The 25603-nt window shown below is 37.0% G+C and overlaps 2 protein-coding genes and 2 long non-coding RNA genes across 5 annotated transcripts in view; 1 reads left to right on the top strand and 3 right to left on the bottom strand.

The window, feature by feature from the left end:
- Positions 1-9291, bottom strand: part of LOC134846224 (G2/mitotic-specific cyclin-A-like) — a 33451-nt gene extending 24160 nt beyond the window's left edge. Inside the window, exon 1 of the mRNA XM_063863491.1 lies at positions 9085-9291. Within this exon, the coding sequence (XP_063719561.1) occupies positions 9085-9288 (204 nt within the window). The 5' untranslated portion in view covers positions 9289-9291. The remainder of the gene's footprint in view (positions 1-9084) is intronic.
- LOC134846232 (zinc transporter ZIP9-like) overlaps positions 1-25603 on the top strand; it is a 374849-nt gene that overhangs the window by 298189 nt on the left and 51057 nt on the right. The gene's annotated exons all lie outside the window — the stretch shown is intronic.
- LOC134856843 (uncharacterized) lies at positions 9383-10312 on the bottom strand. Its single transcript, XR_010164853.1, has 2 exons — positions 9983-10312; positions 9383-9880 (listed from the first exon to the last, which is right to left on the bottom strand). It is a non-coding gene; the product is annotated as an uncharacterized LOC134856843 (long non-coding RNA).
- On the bottom strand, positions 15445-16376 carry LOC134856844 (uncharacterized). Its single transcript, XR_010164854.1, has 2 exons — positions 16045-16376; positions 15445-15942 (listed from the first exon to the last, which is right to left on the bottom strand). It is a non-coding gene; the product is annotated as an uncharacterized LOC134856844 (long non-coding RNA).

A 25603-nucleotide genomic window follows, 5' to 3' on the forward strand; every position in this document is an offset into this window, starting at 1 on the left:
ATTTGAAATAAACTTTCATTTTGAAAACTGCATCAAAACGTGTCAGCGTGAACAGGGGAAAAAATTTTACAACATTTCTTGCATGCAAAAGGCCGTGTGAACAATTTTTGAGCAGCTTCATTTTGTAATTTTACTGCAAAAGGGCCCAAAACTGCAAAAGGGGCCAAAAACTGCAAAACGGGCAGAGGGAAACTGCAAAAGGGTCCAAAATTAAGCAAATCAGAGATGAATATGTAACGCCAACATTTTAAGCACAAGACCATCAAGACAATCTGGAAAAGTAAATTCAAGAAAAATAATATATATTTTTTTAAAAACTGCGATCTCTCCAACACTGCCATATTTTACGAGATTTTTTTTCAGCTAAGATTTACAATACCGAATCAATATTCGGATAACATTTCACTCAATGCACAAAACATGGAGAAGTGATAAACACAATCTCTCAAGTTTAAGTTTCGAGAAAACAGAGCCGAGATTCTCAGCCTTTAACACTGAGACGAAGCAGAGCTGCGCACCACTTGCGATACTATGATACTAGAAATGAATGACTATGATGAAAATCAAATGGAAAAAGTTTTTTAAAAAATTTGGAAGTTCAGAAAATTGATTTGGTCAACAAAATCCGGTATTAAATTACCTGCACCATTAGAAACTTTACAAGGAGCTTTCGGAATACTCTAAGAAAGCCTAAGATTTTTAGTTTGCAAAGGTACAAGTCTCGACTGGAATCGAACTCCCGGGATTTGCCGTATCAAGCATGGGTGTAGCAGCAAATTGGAAGAAAAGGTAACCATCAAAAAATATCGAGATACGGGAACTGGTTAGACAAAAATAAACAGGATTCGAACCACAATCCTTTGCCGTCTCAAACTGTTACCTTTACGCCAGATGGTTGCTTGAATTTGAATATAGTAACCAAGCAGTAACAAAGCCTAAAATACCTGAGCAGAAACCCTTCATGCCGAAATAAAATAAAACCAATTCTAAGCTATAAAAAAAAATTTTCAGCCCAATTTCCCCCAGAACACGATAACAATTTCGAACTACGCATAAGAAGCCACTGAAACTACATAAAATAAGCCCAAATCTATCAATCCGAAAACAAAGACAAAGAGAAAAAACTCAGTAACTCGAGGTTGGTAAAACTACAACCAACATAAAAACATATTTACAAACATACAGAAACATGCAGTAAATTACTCAATCAAGGAAATGAGTCTTGCGAACAAAGTTCTGTATGTGAAAAAGTCTAGTACCCGATTGCAATACCTTTGCCCTTCGCGAATGGGTTCAGTTTTATTTTCGAATAGGATATATTTTAATTTGAATTAAACGGAAGAAATAACAAAAATGGCAAATAAAAGTATAGTCCACTAAATCATGATTTCCTAACAATAAGGCTACATCTTAAATTCTCCAGATCATTTCACCACTTAACATGGACATATCCAACAAACAGTTGGAAAGAGTCAATGAACGCAAGTAAACAGAAAAAAGACTGACCTATTTTTCGAAAAAATCGTATCCTCCCAGTTTTGAAGAAGAATAGACAATCTTAAAGCTCTTTGAATTCCCAGAACAATTTAAGATACACACTCTTTTTTATTAAATTAACCCAATTTAAGAAAAGTGGATCAAAAGGTAAATTTTCAATTCAGCTGGGAAATCTGAAAAATAAATTCCACTTTAAAAAATTTACCTTTCGAATTAAATTCCACTTTTGATGTTCGATAGTGGAGTTTGCCTACCTTTTAACAAAAGAAATGAACTGAAATTAAAAAAAAATCATAAGTCATAAGTTCAATAAAAGACATCCGGTTGGATGTCTTTTATTGAACGCTGAAAAATCAAAAACAAAATTTAAACAATTCATCGGCATATAACTTGTTTTGCTTTTGAAAAAATTAACATTAACCTTCGAACTTCAAAAAACATATATGCCCTTGAAGTTTCTCGCTTTTTATGACTAATTTTAGATTGACACTTAGGTTGAAACCAACTTGAGACAACTGCTATTTTTTTAAATTCCGATCGAATATCTATAAATTCAAATCCACTTTCAATGCCAGATACCACTCATGTATTTTGTGAGACTTACGCTTTTACTGTTCGATAACAACGAAAATTAATTGAACTAGAAAATGAATCAGAAGTCAAACCGCCTAAGATCAAAAACTTGAGCGTGAACAAATTTTAAGACTTTTCCCGAGAAAATTATCATTGACACTTAACTAGGCAGTTACTAAGCCGACAAAACTTGACCATACGCATTTTGAACTGGAAATATTATAGCATACGCCGAAAACTTTTTAGCCGAATAATTTTTTAATCGTCTTGTTGGGAAGACGGGTTGAACTTTATTCATTTATTTAGCGTCAAATTGCATTGCAGATTAGCTTATTCATCAACATTGATCAATTGTCGCTGTTGAAAAATGTCAGGTAAACCTTTAGAAGTTATATCTTCGGTTACGGTAGGAGGGGATCCTAGTGCCATCCTCCTCCTCAAAGTGGTACCGACTGTGGCAAAATGGATGACATCTCTCTCCACACGGAAAAAGGCCCACGGTTGAATGGTGCGACTGGGCTGGGGGATAATAATAAAAAAACACAGAGGCGAAGAGGAGTTTCGCAGCACTTGTGATGCAAAAAAAATCTATGATATAATCCGGTTTGAAAAATTAAGTCGAAAAAATAACTCTAGAAGCTACTAGCAACAGCCTTAAAAACTTGAAAACTAACTACCGCTCGGCAAAAAATTTTGGGTCAAAACGAGTTTGAGCCTAAAACAAAACAGTTGTCATCAAAAAGTTTAACAATTTTTTTGAAACTTTTTACGACCCATCCAATCTGAATTACATACTCTCATGCGAATATATTTCCACTCAGAATTATGCAATATAATTTGACTGAGCTGTCAAATTTGACTGAGCAGTTTCATAATTTTCAAGAAAATGAGCACGTCAGAAGATGAAGGAGTCTAGGGGATGATCTGAGTCCTGTGAACAAAATTATCTACGGGAAAATAGTCTAGTTCCCGATTGCAATACTCTTGCTTGTAGCAAGGTTAATGAAAGCCGAGAATTGCATAACTTTTGAACTGGAAAAACCCCTTTCAAAATTCAACACAAAATTATAAAAAGTAGCAATTTTTCCCCATGTCTATACCGATTAAAATTAATACCTATCCCAGGCTTCAATAACAAAGCTATATCATCAAAAAATTAAAACCACGAAAGAAATTTCACAATCGCCAAAAAAGAAGCGCTATTTGATATCGAAATCAATGATACAAAAACTTCCTAAAACAGAGACCGATTTTTTTGATACAATGATTTTGCAAAGCAGAATTTAAAAACAAACAGATAAACCGAAATTCTTTCAAAATTGACGCAAAAAGATCGTTATAATAGTAATACTTGTTACGACTTTAAGGGATTTTTTTTAGACTTCAATTTCTTTTAAAGTTACAGAAACTGACTCAGCCACGTCAATTGTAACATGGCAATTTCAGAAAACTAGGCAAATAAGCTGTCATATTTATAGTTGACATCCAAGAAGCCAAAAAAAAACATTTCAAAAAAACAAAAATGCCTTGAATAAATTATATGACAACTTTTCAATAAAAAAAGCTGTTGCATACTCCATTGCATGCCCTAACGTACGCAAGTCTAAACAGAAGGAACTACTATTTGAAAATTAAGCCAATAGAGCTCCTGATTGACATCAGAAAACCGAAATATCATCGGAAAAACATTAATTTCAAAATTTGTACTATTTCAAAACTCGTACACAATCAAAATTCGTACAATCTATTTTTCATATCAATATATTTACAACGACTCTGAACCTGTTTTTCAGAAAAACACGGACGAGAAACGCAAGTGTGTGACAATGATTCAGTAAAATTAGTGTGTGACAATGTGTGACACCACTGTGTGACAATAATTCAGTAAAATTAGTGTGGTAACTCAACCGACAAGGCTTGGAGAGACGCCCGCAGAGCCGAAAAAAAAATTTCGGGCAAAAAAAAATCAAAACTAAAGTATTAAAACTCGAAGACCCTGGATTTTAGGACCCTATTTTCAGATCCATATGGCGGCAGAAAATCTATTTTTGCTCATCAAAAGGTGAATTAAAAAAATGAGTGAAGCGATATAAAACAAGCCGAAACAATTTAAACGAAAGAAACTAAAAATATATATTCGAATTCCGAGTTGTTATTTAACCAATTACAGTTTTTCAAAAATGGTTAGAACTCGTTGATTTGGAAATCAAGCCAACAAAATTAAACAGACAAACATTAGTGCCACAATTCAAGTTTTCCCAGAAAAAAAAAACGTTTCATTTCATACATAAATAAAGAAGGTAATACTGAGATTTGAACCTTAGGATCCAAAAGCACGCACTTTACTACAAAACCATGAGGGAAAAAACCTGAAAGTTATAAAAGTTCCATAACTAAGCTAGTTCAAGTTCTTACAAGCTTTTAAGAAAAGGTTTTTACGGATTCAAAGTCTTTTTCACGATTACGAGCCACTAGCACTAGCTGGTGAAAATAACCAAAAATGCTATGAAATATCTGAGTTTTGAAACTTACAGTATCTTCTACTCATTTCATAATTAAACTAGCCATTCTGATCATTTCACAAAAATGAAAGGACCTATTGCATAGGGTGTTTCTTTTCTAACAATTTTTTATTACCTCAAAGAAAGCTCGTAGGGGTTCAAGTGGGTTATCATATTAAAATTTTTTGTTCGTGATTCGGATTACAAAAAATTTTCGTTGCCCGCGTTTTTCCGATTTTCAGACAAGAATTTGATGACACTAAACTCACTTTTAATCAAACCCAACTTAATTCTAATTGGATGTCATCAAATGTAGTTTTTACGTTATACTAGCTATAGAAACCTCTTATCAATTCTATGAATTGATTTTAGGTCTTAATTACAACTAGCTTGTAACGCACCTCCGGTGCTTCTAATTTTTAATAACTCATAAAACACCGCATAAATTGGAAAAACATCTGCATCATTTGAGTGTAATCTGAAAGCACCCAATTAAAGGGTTGGTATATTCCAAATTTGTAGAGGTTTGTTATTTTCAAATTTTGAAAAACCATAAAACTGTGATTTTTATATAAGTTCTTTGAAAATTTTTTAAGCCTACACAAAAAATTCACATATCGAAAACTAAAAGCAATTGAGGAGTCGCAGTTCGACGCAAAGTTTGCAGCTGTAGATAGTAATCTCGGTAACCAACTACAGCGTTCGAGAAACTTCAAATTTAAGTTTACTAAATTTTTTTTGAAAAACCCAAAAAAGACGTCATATCTCAAAATCCACAAACATTTGAGCAATAAAAATTGGAGATAAGGTTCGCAACCCCAAAGAAGGCCCTGGCAGAGCCTCACTATAGAAATGGGAACTTCAAATTTTGTGAAACTTTTTATACCAAACAAATAATGTTTTCAAAAATGACCTGACAAACGTTACATTTCGAAACTAAGAGCAATTGAGCGTCGCATTTGGACGCAAAAATTGCAACTTAGAACTCCTGAGAGTACCCTCACAGAACCCAGTGAAAACGTCGGGAATTTCAAATCTTTTGAAATTTTTAATACATAAATTTTCTGAAAAATAATAAAAGAAATAATAAAACACGCTATATCTCGAAAACTACAAGAATTTGAGCAGTCATATTTGAAGGCAAGAATAGCAATCCTTGAGAGTACTCTGACAGCAACCAACCACAGGGTTCGTAATTTCAACTTTTGAAAAAATTTTCAAATTTAAGTCTTCTGAAAAATTTCTGAAGTTTTTTGAAAAACCTCAAAAATCGTCTTATCTCCTAAAGTAAAAGGATTTAGGCATTCATAATTGACAGCCCTGACACCATCCCACTCAGTGAAACAAACACTGAATTCAAAATGGAAAATAGAAAAAAATTTAAAACATTGCAATAAACGATATAGCTTAAACTTGCAAAAATTCTTTCGTTAAACATGGCTAGATAGTTAAGCACTTAAATATATAATAGATTTACCGCAAATTTTTTCCAACCATGACAAAACAATCAAACGATTACAAAATAAAGTCCGTGAACTTTATTTCAGGGCATAAAACGTAGATGATGGGAGCTTCATTTGGTATGCAATATCAAGGTAAAAGTAATCATGAAACAGACTTTACACTAGATGCTAGCTTATTTTCGTCTTAAACGTTAACTTTATTATTCAGACAGTATTCCTCTAAGTCACCCACACCCCCTCTCTCTCTCTCTCTCTCTCTCTCCGGTTTATCTAACATACTATTTAATTAAATAATATCCAGCTATTTTAACCCCTGTTTCCGGTACTTGCATACTACGAATTTCTGTTCATTATAATAAGTTGACTACGGTGCTGATAATTGTTGCTCAATATGATAACTGTTACAGATGTATGGTGGTGATTGTTTGTTAATATCAACTATTCTTATTTAAAAGGTTTCAATCAGTCAATGGTAGCAGGATGGCAACAAGGCGTTGGAGCCACCCTCATTCATCACAGAAAACGAAAAATTTCCCGAAAACAAACGGGATTTGGAGAGATGGTCGAGACTGACGTCAATCAAAGCTGAGCTACAGGTACAAACTGTTATTTACATGTTACAAGACCATCCATCTCGCATAGAAGAGAAAATCGACACAAAGTTGGGCGAAAACTTGGTCAACAACAAAAAATGAATCAAGTAGTTACTTGAGTCTCCGATTCAAACTTATGGTGGCGACGATATCAGTGATGCAAATCGAAAAGAACGCTCAAACAGTGATAATATGATCGAACTTGTCGCAAAATGGGAGACACTTTTTCTCAAGTGCAACAATGCTGGATGCGAGCATCTAGACATCGTGCTTTGTTTCGAGCTGCTTGAAGCTGCTCGACGTGACGAAAGAGAGACACAATTGTTCCCACTCGATTAGATTATCAAACTGGTAAGGACTAAGGAAAACTACTCGAGCCAATGAACGCCTCAATGAAGAAATTCAAAGGAAAACTGGCTATTTGTGCCGAAAGTGGCGAAGTAGACTCTGGAGTTGCCAAAACAGAGTCAACACTCCTCAGTGAAGAAGTGGAAACCACTTTGGTTGCGAACGGATGGAAAAAGCCGCTTAAACGTAGTCACTCATCTCCAACGCGAGCTTATCAAACGAAGAGGTATCTTGGAACGAAAAACCCACTTGGGAAAGACAGAAGGCCGATTAAATGTTACTCGTGCAAATATGAGCACCGATCTGCTTGCACGTGCCCGTGTCTCTATCATCTGGCTGATCACTATCCGTTCTTTGTCTTGTATCCTGGTATTTTTCCGTGACTGCAAGCTATTTCTATTTACGGCAAAGGTTTCAGAATGATACTGGATTGTGCATGCCCGACAACAGCAGTTGGAATCAAATGGATACGGGATTTTTTTCTCATATTTGAGTTGTGCTGAAGCAGAAACTCGAAGAGATCTATACACAGTATATCGTTTTGGAGGAGGAGAATTACGCCATTGGAAATATAAATATATCACCAAGTTTCATTGTTTTCTTGGCGGTCGTTTGCTTAAACTGAGAACTGAAGTGATCGACGAGGATTTACCACTACTCGGAAATTCATTTGAAAGTCAATGTGTTGTTATTGACATTGTAAAAGTTTTCAACTTTTGGCAATGAAATTGACTTAGAAGAATCGTCAGGTCATTTAAGCATTGAACTTTCGCCCCCGGGACAAGAATCACTGCAAACAGATATAGCCCTTGTTTCTCGTACTGTCGATTACAATGAGAAAAAAATATGGCAGTTACACCATTCATTATTTTGGACATGCATCAGTTGAAAAGCTGACAAGACTGCTGTATAAGGGTGGCAAAATGAGCCTGGTCCGGACAAAAAATTGCTGCTCCGCTCAGTGGTTGGAAAAATTACAAGTATCAGTTTTACAAGTCACCCTAATTTCTGTTTTGTGCCAAAAGCATGAGCAGCAAGTACGGATGAGCTAAAGTCAATGACGTGAAGTCAGTTATCAAGAAAATCATTTAGAAGAACTGGGGATTCAAAAATGTTCTTTCCAAATTTAGGAGAAATTTAATCGTGGGAATTTGTGGGACATGCAAACGCAGGCGTCAAATCTATGCCAGACAATGTTGCGAGCGTCGGTGGTAGCATTTTGATGCATTGAATCATAAATAATGACACGGCTAGAGTTATCATGGCATTCTAAATTTCTGAAAGAAAAGCCACCAGCTCACTAGCTGGAGAACGCTATGCATCAAATTCGCTTTTCTCTGATATGATATACATGAAAGCTATTCTCATTCAAATTTTGGCCAACGAATATCTTGTTTTGCATTGCATTCACCGACTGCAGAAATCTTTACGAGGCTGTCAGAAGCACTAAGCTCGTGGATGATTCGTGGATATAATCACAGGTGTTGCTATGATCAAAGACGCATTACCACTGGCAATATCACTGAACTTCGTCTGTGTCGAAGCGAGAGAATTCGAACAAAGTGTCTTACCAAAAACGGAGCTTGCGGTTGCGAGCAGATGGAAACAATGAAAAATAAAGTTTATAAACTGGCAGACATGGAAGTAGTCTGAGAGATGTGCAAACCCTCGGTTGGGTCAATGTTCATTATAATAAGTTGACTACGGTGCTGATAATTATTGATTAATATGATAATTGTTACAGATGAATGGTGGTGGACGTTTGGTAATATCAATTATTCTTTTTTAAAGTGTTCTATTCAGTCAATTTCTACTGGCGATACAAACCTCACAATTTTATGGATTCCCTCATTGACTCAACGCTACTAGCTTACTAACAAGGTCAAACGTTTATACCTCTCAATCTTTTTCTTAAACTAATTAGGCGCCCTTTACTAAAAAAAACTGACCAGGAAACTTTTTAAACCTGATTTCTGAATTTTATGATTCTATTACTCACAGCAACCGTCTATCCTGGTTTTGATTTGGACTTAAGTTTGACATGCTTTGCAGTTTAAATTGTCAACCCTGATGTTTGAAAACTAGAGACAAGTGAAATACTATGCTCACTCCTTGTCTGGATCGCAGTGGCATTTTGGTTTTTCCCGAAACAGACGGCACTGCATTTTCCTTATCGTTTTCTCTTTCACTCTTCTCGCCATTAGTCACATTTACTGCTCCAACCGTCTCTTTCACAGCAGTGCTGGAGCGGTTTCTCGTCAGCACTTGCGGCTCCTTTGCATTCTGTTTCGTGGCTAAGGCTCGTCTTTTCATGGCTTATCTGAAAAATACAATAAAATAATTAATACTTTGTGACCTAAATGATTATCACGCTTGTAAAATCCGCAGAAATAAAAAAGAAACAAGATCATTCAAAAAATCATCAATAACAAACTACGCCACACAAATAGCAATTTTGCAATTAAACAACAAAAAATCAGCCTTTGGCTTACCAAACGATTAAACTACCAAGTTTATATTTGCATACAATTCCATTTTTTCTTTAAAATTCACTTTCAAAATCTACAAACAATTCTTCGGCTCTTTTCTGCAGCACGGATTTCCTGGCTTGTACGCCTGGAGGGTACCTCACCATAAGACATGTGCTTCCTTTTGGCGTGGCATATACGTTAACTTCTTTCTTGATCGCCGCTTTCATCGATTTCCTAAATAAAGCTTTTTTCGCTGATTTTCCCATTGAACTTTTTTTATGAATCACTCTAGATTTGCGCTTTGGTTTTTTCGCAGTGGTCGGAGGATTCAGTAGGCTTCTTCCTCTACCCGAGGCCATACAACTTCCGCTTATTCTGGAACTCGAATCTACTGGACTTTCGGCTTCTAGCTTCACTTCCTTATCTTTCGAGGCCTAAGAAAAACATTTGTTTATACTTCAGAACCTTTTCAATGCCCACCAGAAATGTTTTACAGTCATATTCAACTGGAGAAATATGAATCTTTTGCAACTAACCCAAGGTAAAACAGCATCATTCTGTCGAATCAAGCTTTTCTTCTGCTTGTTCAGCATGTAAACTGGGGCTTGTAGCTCTTCGGTGGATCGTGCTTTTATTTGAAACTGATAGTCTTCATTAGCGGCTAGAATAATCCGGTCCAAACAATTAAATGCGCTCTCTGAAATTTTGGAATCTATCCAACTCTTCTTTGTCAATTTTTTCAATCATTGCTTTTTGGGGAGATGAAAGATGTTGAGCTAATCGTTTTCCCAGAAGTGATTTCTTCAATAAAGGCTCAAGATCGCTGAGCGAATTATCCAGTACTTTTTTGTAGTCCATCATTCTGAATGAAAAAAAGTTTTGTAAAGAAAAAAAACGAGTTTAGAAAAAAAACTTTATACTTTTTTATTCTATTTTCTAGGTAATCAGAAGGTCAAGTATCATAGTAACCGAGGTTACAGTCAGGGGTCCCTTCATCACATATTCCAGTCAAAATCCTAGGAATTTCTAGATATGGAAGTGATAATGATAAAAAAAGGAGATGATTAGTGTTGCTGTGTTTAATATTAAATTCGATACGAGCGTGTTGCATATATAGATGCCGGCTCCACTATCTCGCCATTTTTAAGCTTTTCTAACGTGCTATTTATGCATGTTCAACGAACAAAACTTGCACGTTTAAGCAATATCGTTTATAGGGTTGGAAGGTACTGGTTCTTACCGAAGATTTAGATTTACTCCTTTTAGATGGCAATAATCACAATCTTTGAAAGTACTCTGACAGCACACAACAACAGGTTTGGGAATTTCACTTTAGTGAACTATTTTGTAATTTGCGTTTTCTGAAAACCCGTATTCGCAACTCCTGAGATTCCTCTGAGAGCCCCCAACTACAGGTTAGGAATTTCAAACTTTGAAAAGAAAATAAATTTAATTTTCATAAATTAAAAAACAAATCACAAAAAAAGTCATATCTGGAAAGCTTGAAGGTTTTGAGCAGTCATATTTCGAGGCAAACTTGACAACTCCTGAGAGTACCCTGAAAGAGCCTCACAACAGAGATGGTAACTTCAAGTTTTATAAAAAAAAAACTTATACCCAAGTTCTCCGAATTTTTTTTTTTGGGAAAATCCTAAAAACCGTCATATCTCGAAAACTGCAAGATTTTTAGCAGACATATTCAGAGGCAAGATTTGCAACCCCATGAGAGTACCCTCACAGATTCCAATAACAGAATTGAGAATTTCAACATTTTGGAATTTTTTAACATCTAATTTTTTTTTTTGAAAATTTCGATGAAAATCATGAAAAACGTCATATCTCGAAAACTACAAAAATTGGAGCAGTCATATTTGGAGGCAAAAATCGCAATTCCTGAGAGCACTCTGACAGAGCCTCACCACCGAGATGGGAATATCAAATTTTGTGAATTTTTTTATATCTAAATTTTCTGAAATATTTTTTTAAATCCTAAAAAAACGTCATATCTCGAAATCTACAAGGATTTGAGCAGCCATAATTATAGGCAAGATTCGCAACCCCTGAGAGTACCCTCACAAAGTCCAACAAGAGGACTGAGATCTTCAACGTATTGGAATTTTTTAAAATCTAAGTTTTTGAAAAATTTTTTAAAAAACATAAAAAACGTCATATCTCGAAAACTACAAGGACTTGGTTATTCATATATGGAGGCCAGAATCGAAAACCTGAGAAAAATCTGACAACATCCAACTATTGGGTTGCTAATTAGAAACTTGATGAAATAAAAACTGAATTTAAACGGGAAAACTGAAAAAAACCTTAACCATTGCAATATACGATATAGCTTAAACGCGAAAAAAATCTTTTGTTAAAGATGCAAAAAATACGTTGAAAAAGCTTAAATATGGCGAGATAGTGAAGCCCGCATTTAAATATATAATAGATAATAGATTTGACAGAAGAAAATTTTTTAAAAAAATAGGAGACGGGTAGACAGACATAATCAAATCAATTTAAAAAAAGCAGGTATACAGACAGACAGACAGAAAAACTTAATTTGGCCTCGAAACAAATTACTGAAAAATTTCTTGCCGAAAACTAAATGAAAAATTTTCTTAAGCATTGCAAAATATGATATAGCTTAAACATGAAAAAAACTCTTTCGTTAAACATGCAAAATTATTATGCTTAAACATGGGAGATAGCTGTCACTAGCACTTAAATATAGTATAGATAGTATAGATATAGATATAGATAGATACATAGATAGATAGATAGATAGATAGATAGATATAGATATATCTGGTAACAACTGAATTATGCAGTTAAGCGAACAGGTCATAGTAATCACTCTCATCGTTATCGAAAAGAGCACCATCTGCATTAAAAAACAAGCTTATTTACTTTTTCGTTTCGCAGACGATTGCGTGATTTGTTGTGCAAGAATGCGAAGATGTTCCAAATCCTTTTTAAGGACGCACTTGAAACTGGCATTATGAAATTGCGTAACGCAATATTTCCGAAAAGAGGGAACTTTAACTTTCCATACACCGTCCGGTAATCGCCTGCAGAAAAATGAAATAGTTCATTTTTCCGCTCGTTCTGCATAAATCCAAACTGTACCAGGAAGCCATTAACTTGATGCTCGAAAGTTACCAAAACATGATCTTGTGTGAAGTGCATTCGTCCGAAACTTTCAAATTGTGCTGGATAGAACAGTGCTGATCTCAATAACCGGACAAAACGCGTTAAACTTGAAATTTAAAACCCGTTTTTCTCAAATTGGGTTGAGTTTAGGAAAACTTATGAAGGCAAATAGTAATTTTCAAAAAATGGTCAAATAATCGAAAATTTGAATTTTCTGAGTGCCAAATTTTTTTTTAGTGTTAACAACTTAGTGATGCAAATCGAAAAGAACGCTCAAACAGTGATAATATGATCGAACTTGTCGCAAAATGGGAGACACTTTTTTTCAAGTGCAGCAATGCTGGATGCGAGCATCTAGACATCGTGCTTTGTTTCGAGCTGCTTGAAGCTGCTCGACGTGACGAAAGAGAGACACAATTGTTCCCACTCGATTAGATTATCAAACTGGTAAGGACTAAGGAAAACTACCCGAGCCAATGAACGCCTCAATGAAGAAATTCAAAGGAAAACTGGCTATTTGTGCCGAAAGTGGCGAAGTAGACTCTGGAGTTGCCAAAACAGAGTCAACACTCCTCAGTGAAGAAGTGGAAACCACTTTGGTTGCGAACGGATGGAAAAAGCCGCTTAAACGTAGTCACTCATCTCCAACGCGAGCTTATCAAACGAAGAGGTATCTTGGAACGAAAAACCCACTTGGGAAAGACAGAAGGCCGATTAAATGTTACTCGTGCAAATATGAGCACCGATCTGCTTGCACGTGCCCGTGTCTCTATCATCTGGCTGATCACTATCCGTTCTTTGTCTTGTATCCTGGTATTTTTCCGTGACTGCAAGCTATTTCTATTTACGGCAAAGGTTTCAGAATGATACTGGATTGTGCATGCCCGACAACAGCAGTTGGAATCAAATGGATACGGGATTTTTTTCTCATATTTGAGTTGTGCTGAAGCAGAAACTCGAAGAGATCTATACACAGTATATCGTTTTGGAGGAGGAGAATTACGCCATTGGAAATATAAATATATCACCAAGTTTCATTGTTTTCTTGGCGGTCGTTTGCTTAAACTGAGAACTGAAGTGATCGACGAGGATTTACCACTACTCGGAAATTCATTCGAAAGTCAATGTGTTGTTATTGACATTGTAAAAGTTTTCAACTTTTGGCAATGAAATTGACTTAGAAGAATCGTCAGGTCATTTAAGCATTGAACTTTCGCCCCGGGACAAGAATCACTGCAAACAGATATAGCCCTTGTTTCTCGCACTGTCGATTACAATGAGAAAGAAATATGGCAGTTACACCATTCATTATTTTGGACATGCATCAGTTGAAAAGCTGACAAAACTGCTGCATAAGGGTGGCAAAATGAGCCTGGTCCGGACAAAAAATTGCTGCTCCGTTCAGTGGCTGGGAAAATTACAAGTATCAGTTTTACAAGTCACCCTGATTTCTGCGTTGTGCCAAAAGCATGAGCAGCAAGTACGGATGAGCTAAAGTCAATGACGTGAAGTCAGTTATCAAGAAAATCATTTAGAAGAACTGGGGATTCAAAAATGTTCTTTCCAAATTTAGGAGACATTTAATCGTGGGAATTGGTGGGACATGCAAACGCAGGCGTCAAATCTATGCCAGACAATGTTGCGAGCGTCGGTGGTAGCATTTTGATGCATTGAATCATAAATAATGACACGGCTAGAGTTATCATGGCATTCTAAATTTCTGAAAGAAAAGCCACCAGCTCACTAGCTGGAGAACACTATGCATCAAATTCGCTTTTCTCTGATATGATATACATGAAAGCTATTCTCATTCAAATTTTTGGCCAACGAATATCTTGTTTTGCATTGCATTCACCGACTGCAGAAATCTTTACGAGGCTGTCAGAAGCACTAAGCTCGTGGATGATTCGTGGATATAATCACAGGTGTTGCTATGATCAAACACGCATTACCACTGGCAATATCACTGAACTTCGTCTGTGTCGAAGCGAGAGAATTCGAACAAAGTGTCTTACCAAAAACGGAGCTTGCGGTTGCGAGCAGATGGAAACAATGAAAAATAGTGTTTATAAACTGGCAGACATGGAAGTAGTCTGAGAGATGTGCAAACCCTCGGCTGGGTCAATGTTCATTATAATAAGTTGACTACGATGCTGATAATTATTGATTAATATGATAATTGTTACAGATGAATGGTGGTGGACGTTTGGTAATATCAATTATTCTTTTTTAAAGTGTTTTATTCAGTCAATTTCTACTGGCGATACAAACCTCACAATTTTATGGATTCCCTCATTGACTCAACGCTACTAGCTTACTAACAAGGTCAAACGTTTATACCTCTCAATCTTTTTCTTAAACTAATTAGGCGCACTTTACTAAAAAAAACTGACCAGGAAACTTTTTTAACCTGATTTCTGAATTTTATGATTCTATTACTCACAGCAACCGTCTATCCTGGTTTTGATTTGGACTTAAGTTTGACATGCTTTGCAGCTTAAATTGTCAACCCTGATGTTTGAAAACTAGAGACAAGTGAAATACTATGCTCACTCCTTGTCTGGATCGCAGTGGCATTTTGGTTTTTCCCAAAACAGACGGCACTGCATTTTCCTTATCGTTTTCTCTTTCACTCTTCTCGCCATTAGTCACATTTGCTGCTCCAACCGTCTCCTTCACAGCAGTGCTGGAGCGGTTTCTCGTCAGCACTTGCGGCTCCTTTGCATTCTGTTTCGTGGCTAAGGCTCGTCTTTTCATGGCTTATCTGAAAAATACAATAAAATAATTAATACTTTGTGACCTAAATGATTATCACGCTTGTAAAATCCGCAGAAATAAAAAAGAAACAAGATCATTCAAAAAATCATCAATAACAAACTACGCCACACAAATAGCAATTTTGCAATTAAACAACAAAAAATCAGCCTTTGGCTTACCAAACGATTAAACTACCAAGTTTATATTTGCATACAATTCCATTTTTTCTTCAAAATTCACTTTCAAAATCTACAAACAATTCTTCGGCTCTTTTCTGCAGCACGGATTTCCTGGCTTGTACGCCTGGAGGGTACCTCACCATAAGACATGTGCTTCCTTTTGGCGTGGCATATACGTTAACTTCTTTCTTGATCGCCGCTTTCATCGATTTCCTGAATAAGGCTTTTTTCGCTGATTTTCCCATTGAACTTTTTTTATGAATCACTCTAGATTTGCGCTTTGGTTTTTTCGCAGTGGTCGGGGGATTCAATAGGCTTCTTCCTCTACCCGAGGCCATACAACTTCCGCTTATTCTGGAACTCGAATCTACTGGACTTTTGGCTTCTAGCTTCACTTCCTTATCTTTCGAGGCCTAAGAAAAACATTTGTTTATACTTCAGAACCTTTTCAATGCCCACCAGAAATGTTTTACAGTCATATTCAACTGGAGAAATATGAATCTTTTGCAACTAACCCAAGGTAAAACAGCATCATTCTGTCGAATCAAGCTTTTCTTCTGCTTGTTCAGCATGTAAACTGGGGCTTGTAGCTCTTCGGTGGATCGTGCTTTTATTTGAAACTGATAGTCTTCATTAGCGGCTAGAATAATCCGGTCCAAACAATTAAATGCGCTCTCTCTGAAATTTTGGAATCTATCCAACTCTTCTTTGTCAATTTTTTCAATCATTGCTTTTTGGGGAGATGAAAGATGTTGAGCTAATCGTTTTCCCAGAAGTGATTTCTTCAATAAAGGCTCAAGATCGCTGAGCGAATTATCCAGTACTTTTTTGTAGTCCATCATTCTGAATGAAAAAAAGTTTTGTAAAGAAAAAAAACGAGTTTAGAAAAAAAACTTTATACTTTTTTATTCTATTTTCTAGGTAATCAGAAGGTCAAGTATCATAGTAACCGAGGTTACAGTCAGGGGTCCCTTCATCACATATTCCAGTCAAAATCCTAGGAATTTCTAGATATGGAAGTGATAATGATAAAAAAAGGAGATGATTAGTGTTGCTGTGTTTAATATTAAATTCGATACGAGCGTGTTGCATTTATAGATGCCGGCTCCACTATCTCGCCATTTTTAAGCTTTTCTAACGTGCTAATTATGCATGTTCAACGAACAAAACTTGCACGTTTAAGCAATATCGTTTATAGGGTTGGCAGGTACTGGTTCTTACCGAAGATTTAGATTTACTCCTTTTAGATGGCAGTAATCACAATCTTTGAAAGTACTCTGACAGCACACAACAACAGGTTTGGGAATTTCACTTTAGTGAACTATTTTGTAATTTGCGTTTTCTGAAAACCCGTATTCGCAACTCCTGAGATTCCTCTGAGAGCCCCCAACTACAGGTTAGGAATTTCAAACTTTGAAAAGAAAATAAATTTAATTTTCATAAATTAAAAAACAAATCACAAAAAAAGTCATATCTAAAAAGCTTGAAGGTTTTGAGCAGTCATATTTCGAGGCAAACTTGACAACTCCTGAGAGTACCCTGAAAGAGCCTCACAACAGAGATGGTAACTTCAAGTTTTTAAAAAAAAAAATTTATACCCAAGTTCTCCGAACTTTTTTTTGGGAAAATCCTAAAAACCGTCATATCTCGAAAACTGCAAGGTTTTGAGCAGACATATTCAGAGGCAAGATTTGCAACCCCATGAGAGTAAACTCACAGATTCCAATAACAGAATTGAGATTTTCAACATTTTGGAATTTTTTAACATCTAATTTTTTTTTTTGAAAATTTCGATGAAAATCATGAAAAACGTCATATCTCGAAAACTACAAAAATTGGAGCAGTCATATTTGGAGGCAAAAATCGCAATTCCTGAGAGCACTCTGACAGAGCCTCACCACCGAGATGGGAATATCAAATTTTGTGAATTTTTTTATATCTAAATTTTCTGAAATATATTTTTAAATCCTAAAAAAACGTCAAAAGGATTTGAGCAGCCATAATTATAGGCAAGATTCGCAACCCCTGAGAGTACCCTCACAAAGTCCAACAAGAGGACTGAGATCTTCAACGTATTGGAATTTTTTAAAATCTAAGTTTTTGAAATTTTTTTTAAAAATCATAAAAAACGTCATATCTCGAAAACTACAAGGATTTGGTTATTCATATATGGAGGCCAGAATCGAAAACCTGGGAAAACTCTGACAACATCCAACTATTGGGTTGCTAATTAGAAACTTGATGAAATAAAAACTGAATTTAAACGGGAAAACTGAAAAAAACCTTAACCATTGCAATATACGATATAGCTTAAACGCGAAAAAAATCTTTTGTTAAAGATGCAAAAAATACGTTGAAAAAGCTTAAACATGGCGAGATAGTGAAGCCCGCATTTAAATATATAATAGATAATAGATTTGACAGAAGAAAATTTTTTAAAAAAATAGGAGACGGGTAGACAGACATAATCAAATCAATTTAAAAAAGCAGGTATACAGACAGACAGACAGAAAAACTTAATTTGGCCTCGAAACAAATTACTGAAAAATTTCTTGCCGAAAACTAAATGAAAAATTTTCTTAAGCATTGCAATATATGATATAGCTTAAACATGAAAAAACTCTTTCGTTTAACATGCAAAATTATTATGCTTAAACATGGGAGATAGCTGTCACTAGCACTTAAATATAGTATAGATAGTACAGATATAGATATAGATAGATACATAGATAGATAGATAGATAGATAGATAGATAGATAGATATAGATATATCTGGTAACAACTGAATTATGCAGTTAAGCGAACAGGTCATAGTAATCACTCTCATCGTTATCGAAAAGAGCACCATTTGCATTAAAAAACAAGCTTATTTACTTTTTCGTTTCGCAGACGATTGCGTGATTTGTTTTGCAAGAATGCGAAGATGTTCCAAATCCTTTTTAAGGACGCACTTGAAACTGGCATTATGAAATTGCGTAACGCAATATTTCCGAAAAAAGGGAACTTTAACTTTCCATACACCGTCCGGTAATCGCCTGCAGAAAAATGAAGTAGTTCATTTTTCCGCTCGTTCTGCATAAATCCAAACTGTACCAGGAAGCCATTAACTTGATGCTCGAAAGTTACCAAAACATGATCTTGTGTGAAGTGCATTCGTCCGAAATTTTCAAATTGTGCTGGATAGAACAGTGCTGATTTCAATAACCGGACAAAACGCGTTAAACTTGAAATTTAAAACCCGTTTTTCTCAAATTGGGTTGAGTTTAGGAAAACTTATGAAGACAAATAGTAATTTTCAAAAAATGGTCAAATAATCGAAAATTTGAATTTTCTGAGTGCCAAATTTATTTTTAGTGTTAACAAAAATTTGGCGTAGCCGCTTATGCAAGGGAACTTCCCACAACCTTTTCTTTTCGTTGAACCCAAAATCTCCGTTTGGACAGATTTTTTTGAGAAAATATTTTTTTTAAATTCAAAAAAATTGGGTCAAAAAATCCCCCACACACTTTTTCGAAGGCTGTAGAAAGTGGAGTAAGATTGAAAAAAATAGACTAGCGGATTATGCAGGCACACAGGGGAGTGGCCAGACTTCCCTTTGGTGCCACTCTTTTGAAAATCGGCTGAGTAGTTTTTGACAAAAACGAAATTTTTCCAAAGCGTCCAAAAAAAATATAAAAAAAAACCAATCCCAAAAACAATTTCATACCTGTTTCTATCAAAACAGGAATTTGTATGATTTTGATTGGCCGAACAATTTTAATTGTATCATTCAGACACATTTGTCATTTTTATGGAACTTGGATCATCTTCTACATATTGTAAAAAAAATTATCCTGATGATGCTAATTTTAGTCTAATTGTTGTGATAAACTTATTGAATAGTTTCATATCATTATGAGTCATTTTCCACTATCCACTGGTGGAAAATCCAACTGTGGAATCTGCGCTAAGAAAGTCCATCGAAACGATTCTGGGATACTGTGTGATGGTTGCGACGTATGGTTTCACGGGAATTGTATTGCTTTGTCGGATGAACAACTGAATATTCTTGCATCTGTGGCTACTTCGTGCTGGTTCTGCCAGCCATGTTTTGACCAAAGAAAGAACACCACACCTGTCAAGGGTTTTGATTCATCTCAAATCGAAGCTGTTGTCAAAAAGGCACTGGACACGTGCTTACCGCCGTTAGTCGAACGTTGTCTCAATGAGAAACTTGACACCGCGTGTTAACTACCGGTCAAACTTCCCCCAAGCCCAAAGGCAATTGAAGATACATCTTGCACACTGCGCGTCAATGGAATCCCCGAAGAGGGGAGTAACCTGTTTGAAAACATCCAGTCAGATTCCGCGAGTCTCAAAGCTGTTTTCTCTCACATTGGAGAATATGAAGCTGGGAACATCTCTGCTGTCAGAAGGCTTGGCAAATTTGCTAAGCCAAAAACTGACGAAGAATCAGCTAAGTCAAGACCGCGCACACTCTTGGTGACCTTCATCAACCCGTGGTCCGCCAGGAAATGTCTGGCAAAGAGCTCACATTTGAAGTCATTTGATTACCCCGTCTACATTTCCCAGTCGCTTACGGGCGAGCAACGCGTCATGGAGAAGAAAATACTTTCCACCCGATACAATATGATCCAGAGCGGCAAACTGAGAGCTGATTTCAAGATTCGTGACTTGAAACTGTACTATAAAGATGAACTACCAAATGACACAGTCGCACCCAATTCGGTCGTCAAGGCTAATTGACAATCATCGTGCCTCCTGGTCAATGCACAATCACTATGTTCACTTGACAAGCGTCTACTCCTCTCTCAACTCACATTTCATCATAATACATGCCTGATTTTTGTCTCTGAGACGTGGTTAAATTGTTCCATTGCCGACGCTGAGCTCTTCCCTGTTTGTGATATATCAGTTGTATCGCGAGCTGACCGCGATGTCGGAAAGCACGGTGGTCTACTGATTGCTTGCAAACCAACCCGTGACATCAAACTACTCGACGTCTCTGCATCTCACTTCGAATTCAGCGTGGCTTGTATTGCATACTCGGATACTTTCTGCTATCTTATTATTCTTATCTACAACCCTCCCGTCGGTTCCAAGTACCGACACAGCTGCGAGCAACTCATCTCGTGTTTCACTTATTATCGCTCTGTTTTTGAGAACTTTCGTAGCTTGAATTCTCTGCACAACATCATCTTGCTTGGTGACTTCAATCTTCCTGGTGTGTGCTGGGGAAGCAACAAGTCAAACAATTCTTCTGACAACACTTTATTGGACTTCCTATCTGATATGAACCTCCAGCAACTGATTGATGAACCCACCCATCGTTGCGGCAATATCCTCGACCTGGTAATTTGTGTGGATGATCTCGACTGTAATGTGATTCGTTCCGGTCATCAGCTCTCTGACCACTACCCGGTGACTTTCAGTCTCTCAATAGACACGCCCAGCCGCCCACCTGTTCTCTGTTTCTCACGCAGTCAGTTTGATGACAACCTGTTTGCTTTCAACCTCTCGAATCTGTATTCTTATATCTTCTCCATCATTGTCCACTGTGCCTCTTTCTGTCATGATTGGCAGCTGTTGTTCAGTCAAGCTCTCGATCTCTCGCTTCCCAGAAAGCGACGCAAACGTGTTGATTCTCCCTACTACTACTCCTCTCACACGATGCATGTCGCAAACCAAAAGAACACTGCAGATCGAGCTTTGCAGAAGGCGTGGAGCCTTCCTGCTGTGCTCAAATGCAGATCTTTGGCAAATGAGCTCACTTGTTCTATTGATGCTGATAAAGCATGCCTTTTGGATTCACTCTCATCGGGAGACACCAGACAATGTTTCAAATTCCTACGCCTGCTGTCAAATTCCTCGCCTATCCCTGCTGTCATGCAATGGAATCATCGCGAAGCCAGTTGCAACGCTTCCATAGCGAACCTATTCAATGACTATTTTTGTTCTGTCTAAAAACCTGCTGTCACGCAGCGCCTCGGGTCTGCTACTGATACCCTTACGTTTATCTGTCTTGACGACCTAACAATCTCCGTTGACGGCATCGAGAATCTGCTTCAATCGTGTGATGACTCAAGTGCACATGGATGTGACAACATTCCTTCATTCGTCTTGCGTCACTGTTCTCGTTTCATATCTACTGCTGTGTACTACCTGTTTCTCCACATTCTGTCAGTGGCGGAGTGGCCTGAGTTCTAGAAGACATCTCACGTCACTCCTTTGCTCAAATCTGGTGCTCGTCGACTAGTTGTCAACTACCGTCCAATCAGCATCCTTTCGAAACTCTTTTTGGTACTCGAGCGGCTTATATTCAATTTTGTGTATCCACGGATACGCCACAAAATCTCTCGGCAACAATCTGGATTCATGACTCGTCGTAGCACCGTCACTCAACTCATCGCATAACTTAAACCCCTTTACAACAATCTTGATGGCAACATTCCAACTTCCGTTGTTTATTTTGACATAAAGAAGGCCTTTGACTCCGTTCCGCATTCGGAGATTCTTATGAAACTCTCTAAATTTGGGTTTGACGAGAGGTTTACTCTTCTATTCCAGTCCTATCTTGAAAACAGACACCAGGTTGTGAAGGTTGCCAACCATTTGTCTGATCGCAAGCCTGTCTCTTCTGGCGTACCCCAGGGCAGTGTCCTAGGTCCACTTCTTTTCGTCATGTACCTTAACGATATCTTCGACTGCATTCAGAACTCTGATTACTTTCTGTTCGCTGACGATCTAAAGATTTGTAACAGTACTAGCAGTGCTGATGTCCAAGCTGATAGTAGCTCACTCCATCAGTGGACAACACTCAACGGCCTCGAGTTCCATAATGACAAGACTAAACTGCTGCTGGTCTGCAGCTCTGATGTTAATATGGAACTTGGTGGCTGTCCAATCACCGAGGTGTCTGAGATCAAGGATCTCGGGGTTATAATCCAGGGTGACCTCAAATGGCATTCACACGCGCTCAAAACGCTGGCCAAAAGTAGTAAAATGCTTCAGTTTATTCGTCGTACTATCCCGTATCATACACCTCGCTTTGCGAAGCTGAATCTATACCGATCATGTGTCCGATCTGTACTGCTCTATAGCTCTCCCGTCTGGTCACCTGACCGCCAATATTTGAGACGCCTTGAGCGTTTCCAAAGTCGTGCTCTGAGGTGGATAAATGGAATCGATGACTATACTGCCAATATCCGTAGCCTCGATAAAATTATTGTTATCGACATGATTCTCTTCTGGAAATCGTTAACAAGCAGACTGACATTAATCCTGATGACTATGTAGTACTCGCGTCGTAGTCTGATGTTTCAACCCGTCTGGCGCCCAGTATGGTGTTTAGGCAAAAGAAGACCAGGAAGTTCCAGTGCGACCGCAACTTCTTCGCCCGCTCGGCTACAAACGCCAATCTTCTATCCGCATGTGGTGTCAATTTCGAGAGTTCCCTACATCCGTTCAAGAAGAACCTGCATCGCGTCCTTCTCGATCGTCTTGCGGGAGTTGACGTCTCCAACCCATGCACATACTACCTTAAATGTAACTGTTCACTCTGTCGGTGCTAATATAATCTCAAAACATCTATTCTGTTATAATCTCGATGAGATTTAAGTCTTTTACTACTACTACTACTACTATAGAGAAAATTTTCGGATTAACATTTTGAAATTCTTGTTTTTTAAAAGTTTTTTACCCTTTTAGTGAAAAATCAATATCAACAAGGTGCTGGTTCCGAATTTTTTTTTATACCATATAATCAGTGATAAGCGAATAAAATTCGGCTTTTTTTCAACAGATTATCTACATATTGTAATATTCGCTCGGAAGTCATATCGACGGCAAATGAAGCTAGGTTGTAAAACGACTGGCTAGCTTCTAACCACAGTTTTACATGCTTTTAACCGTCTCTACCAAAGCCAGTTTTTTGTGTGGTCCTTTTAACTTCGGGTCGCCAAAACATAGGGCCCATACCAGCATTATATAAATACATCAAAAAACAATATTGCAGGAATTAAGTCAAGTCAGCATTTAATGCATTGTTATTAAAAGTATTTACTTCAACCGTCCCTCCTCTAGCAAAGAAAAGTAAATCCCAGTTTAATGACTTCAAAATCTGTTAATTTTATCAAATTCTTAATTTTCTTAAAAATTCAAGTGATTGCAAGAACTTGTTACGTTGAAATGGGCTAAAACGTTGCTCATTAGATTTGGCACGGTAGTTTTCGAAAAAAGTCAAAAAGTATCAAAAAAGCGTGAAAAAAAATCGACAATTTGACTTTTCCGAGGGTCACAAGTTTTTGTGTAAGAAAATTGGGCGTAACCACTTATTGTTGTTGTTGTTGTTGTTGGGGATTCACAGCACTGCTGTTGGGATTCTTGGTCCCGGCGTCTTCTCTAAAACAATGTCCACTTGTTTCTGCACGTGATACAATCACAGAATAATTGCCACGTGCACGTTGTCATTTCTGAAAATCTCTCGTTTACAAATTTCCACATCGTGTTTAAAATTCTCGTCTTGAGGCCGATTCGTTTATCAAAATGAATATATGGTTCTAATCGATTTACAATCCTACTGGTTCTGAAAACAAATTCGTTTCTCGCTTTTTCCGTTCTCACTTTTCGCATCTCAAAAATTTCTGTATTTCTAGCCCGTGTGGTTCGCCTGTTTAACACTATTTCATTTCGTTCATTAGAATCAAGACTGGCAAGAAGTAAGATGTTATTTAGCTGGATGAACATGGGCAGGGGTAAAATGTTTAGCGAGCGTAGTTCGTTGATGTACACTCCCGTTTTATTTCCAGTGATCCAACGGATTACTTTCTTTTGAAATCGCTCCAACTGCAATTGATCCCCCCTCGATATATGTGTACATGAGAGTCCGTATAATAACACTGGGAGTATTAGTGACTTGTACAGGCCTAACTTTACAAACGTATTTATCTTTGCTGATAGGTTTCTTCTCAGGAGGTACAGTATTTGGTTTGCCTTCTTTAATCTTGTTTCAATGTGTACCTTCCAACTTAAATCGCCCGACACAAAAATTCCCAGATCTTTCACAACCATCGATGTTCCAAGCACTACACCAAAAAGCATAGAGTTAGCGTCTCCGCCCCTAAAACTTACTTTTGCACATTTATCTAGTGCTAATTCCATTTTGTTTTCAGTTACCCACTGCTGAATTTTGTCCAGATCTTCTTGAATTTCAATTGATGTTTTTTTGATGGAAAGTAGTTTAAGATCACCCGCAAAAATATATGGTTCAGAGAATTTGAGTACTTCAGGTAGGTCGTTAATAAAAATGCAAAAGAGCAGTGGTCCTAAAAGTGATCCTTGGGGAACACCACTAGTGACTTCTAAAACTTTTGAGCTGATATTGTCTACTCGTACAAACTGTTTCCTGTTTTTCAAATAGTCATAGAGTACCTCTAACATGCAGCCTCCTATTCCTATAAGTGCAACTTTCTTAAGTAGATCAAAATGCGGAACTTTATCAAAGGCTTTTGCAAAGTCAGTGTAGAATGCTACAATTTCTGCGTTTGAGTCATTGTCAAGCGCTTCATATATTTCTTTCAGGAAAGAGAGCATGTTTGTCAAAACTGATCTACCTTTAGTAAAACCGTGTTGATGTTTCGTCAAATAACAGGCAAAGTAAGGGTACAGGTCTTTGTATATACATTTTTCAAGGACTTTGCTGTCAATATTTAATAGCGATACTGGTCGATAGTTGTTCACCATTTTTCGGTCACCTTTTTTGTGAACAGGAGTAACTGCAGCTGTTTTCCATGAATCAGGTATTTTTCGTAGGCGTTTTACGTTTCTCAAAAGTTTGTTAATCGGTTTGCATATATTGCGGTTCGTTTTCTGAAAAAAGCTAGGTGGCAACCCATTTGGGCCGCTTCACTTTGTTACGTCCAGAGTTGATAAAATCTCACTTACTGTCTTTTTCGATATATCAAAATTCGTTAACAAGGGATTTTCAAATTGAATATCTCTAATACTAAAACTTTCTTTAGGATTAAAAACTGATTGAAAGAAGTCGTTTAGCATGTTGACTTGTTCGTTTGGAT

The sequence above is a fragment of the Symsagittifera roscoffensis genome, chromosome 1, assembly GCF_963678635.1.
Source record: "Symsagittifera roscoffensis chromosome 1, txSymRosc1.1, whole genome shotgun sequence".
Taxonomy (NCBI): Eukaryota; Metazoa; Xenacoelomorpha; order Acoela; family Convolutidae; genus Symsagittifera; species Symsagittifera roscoffensis.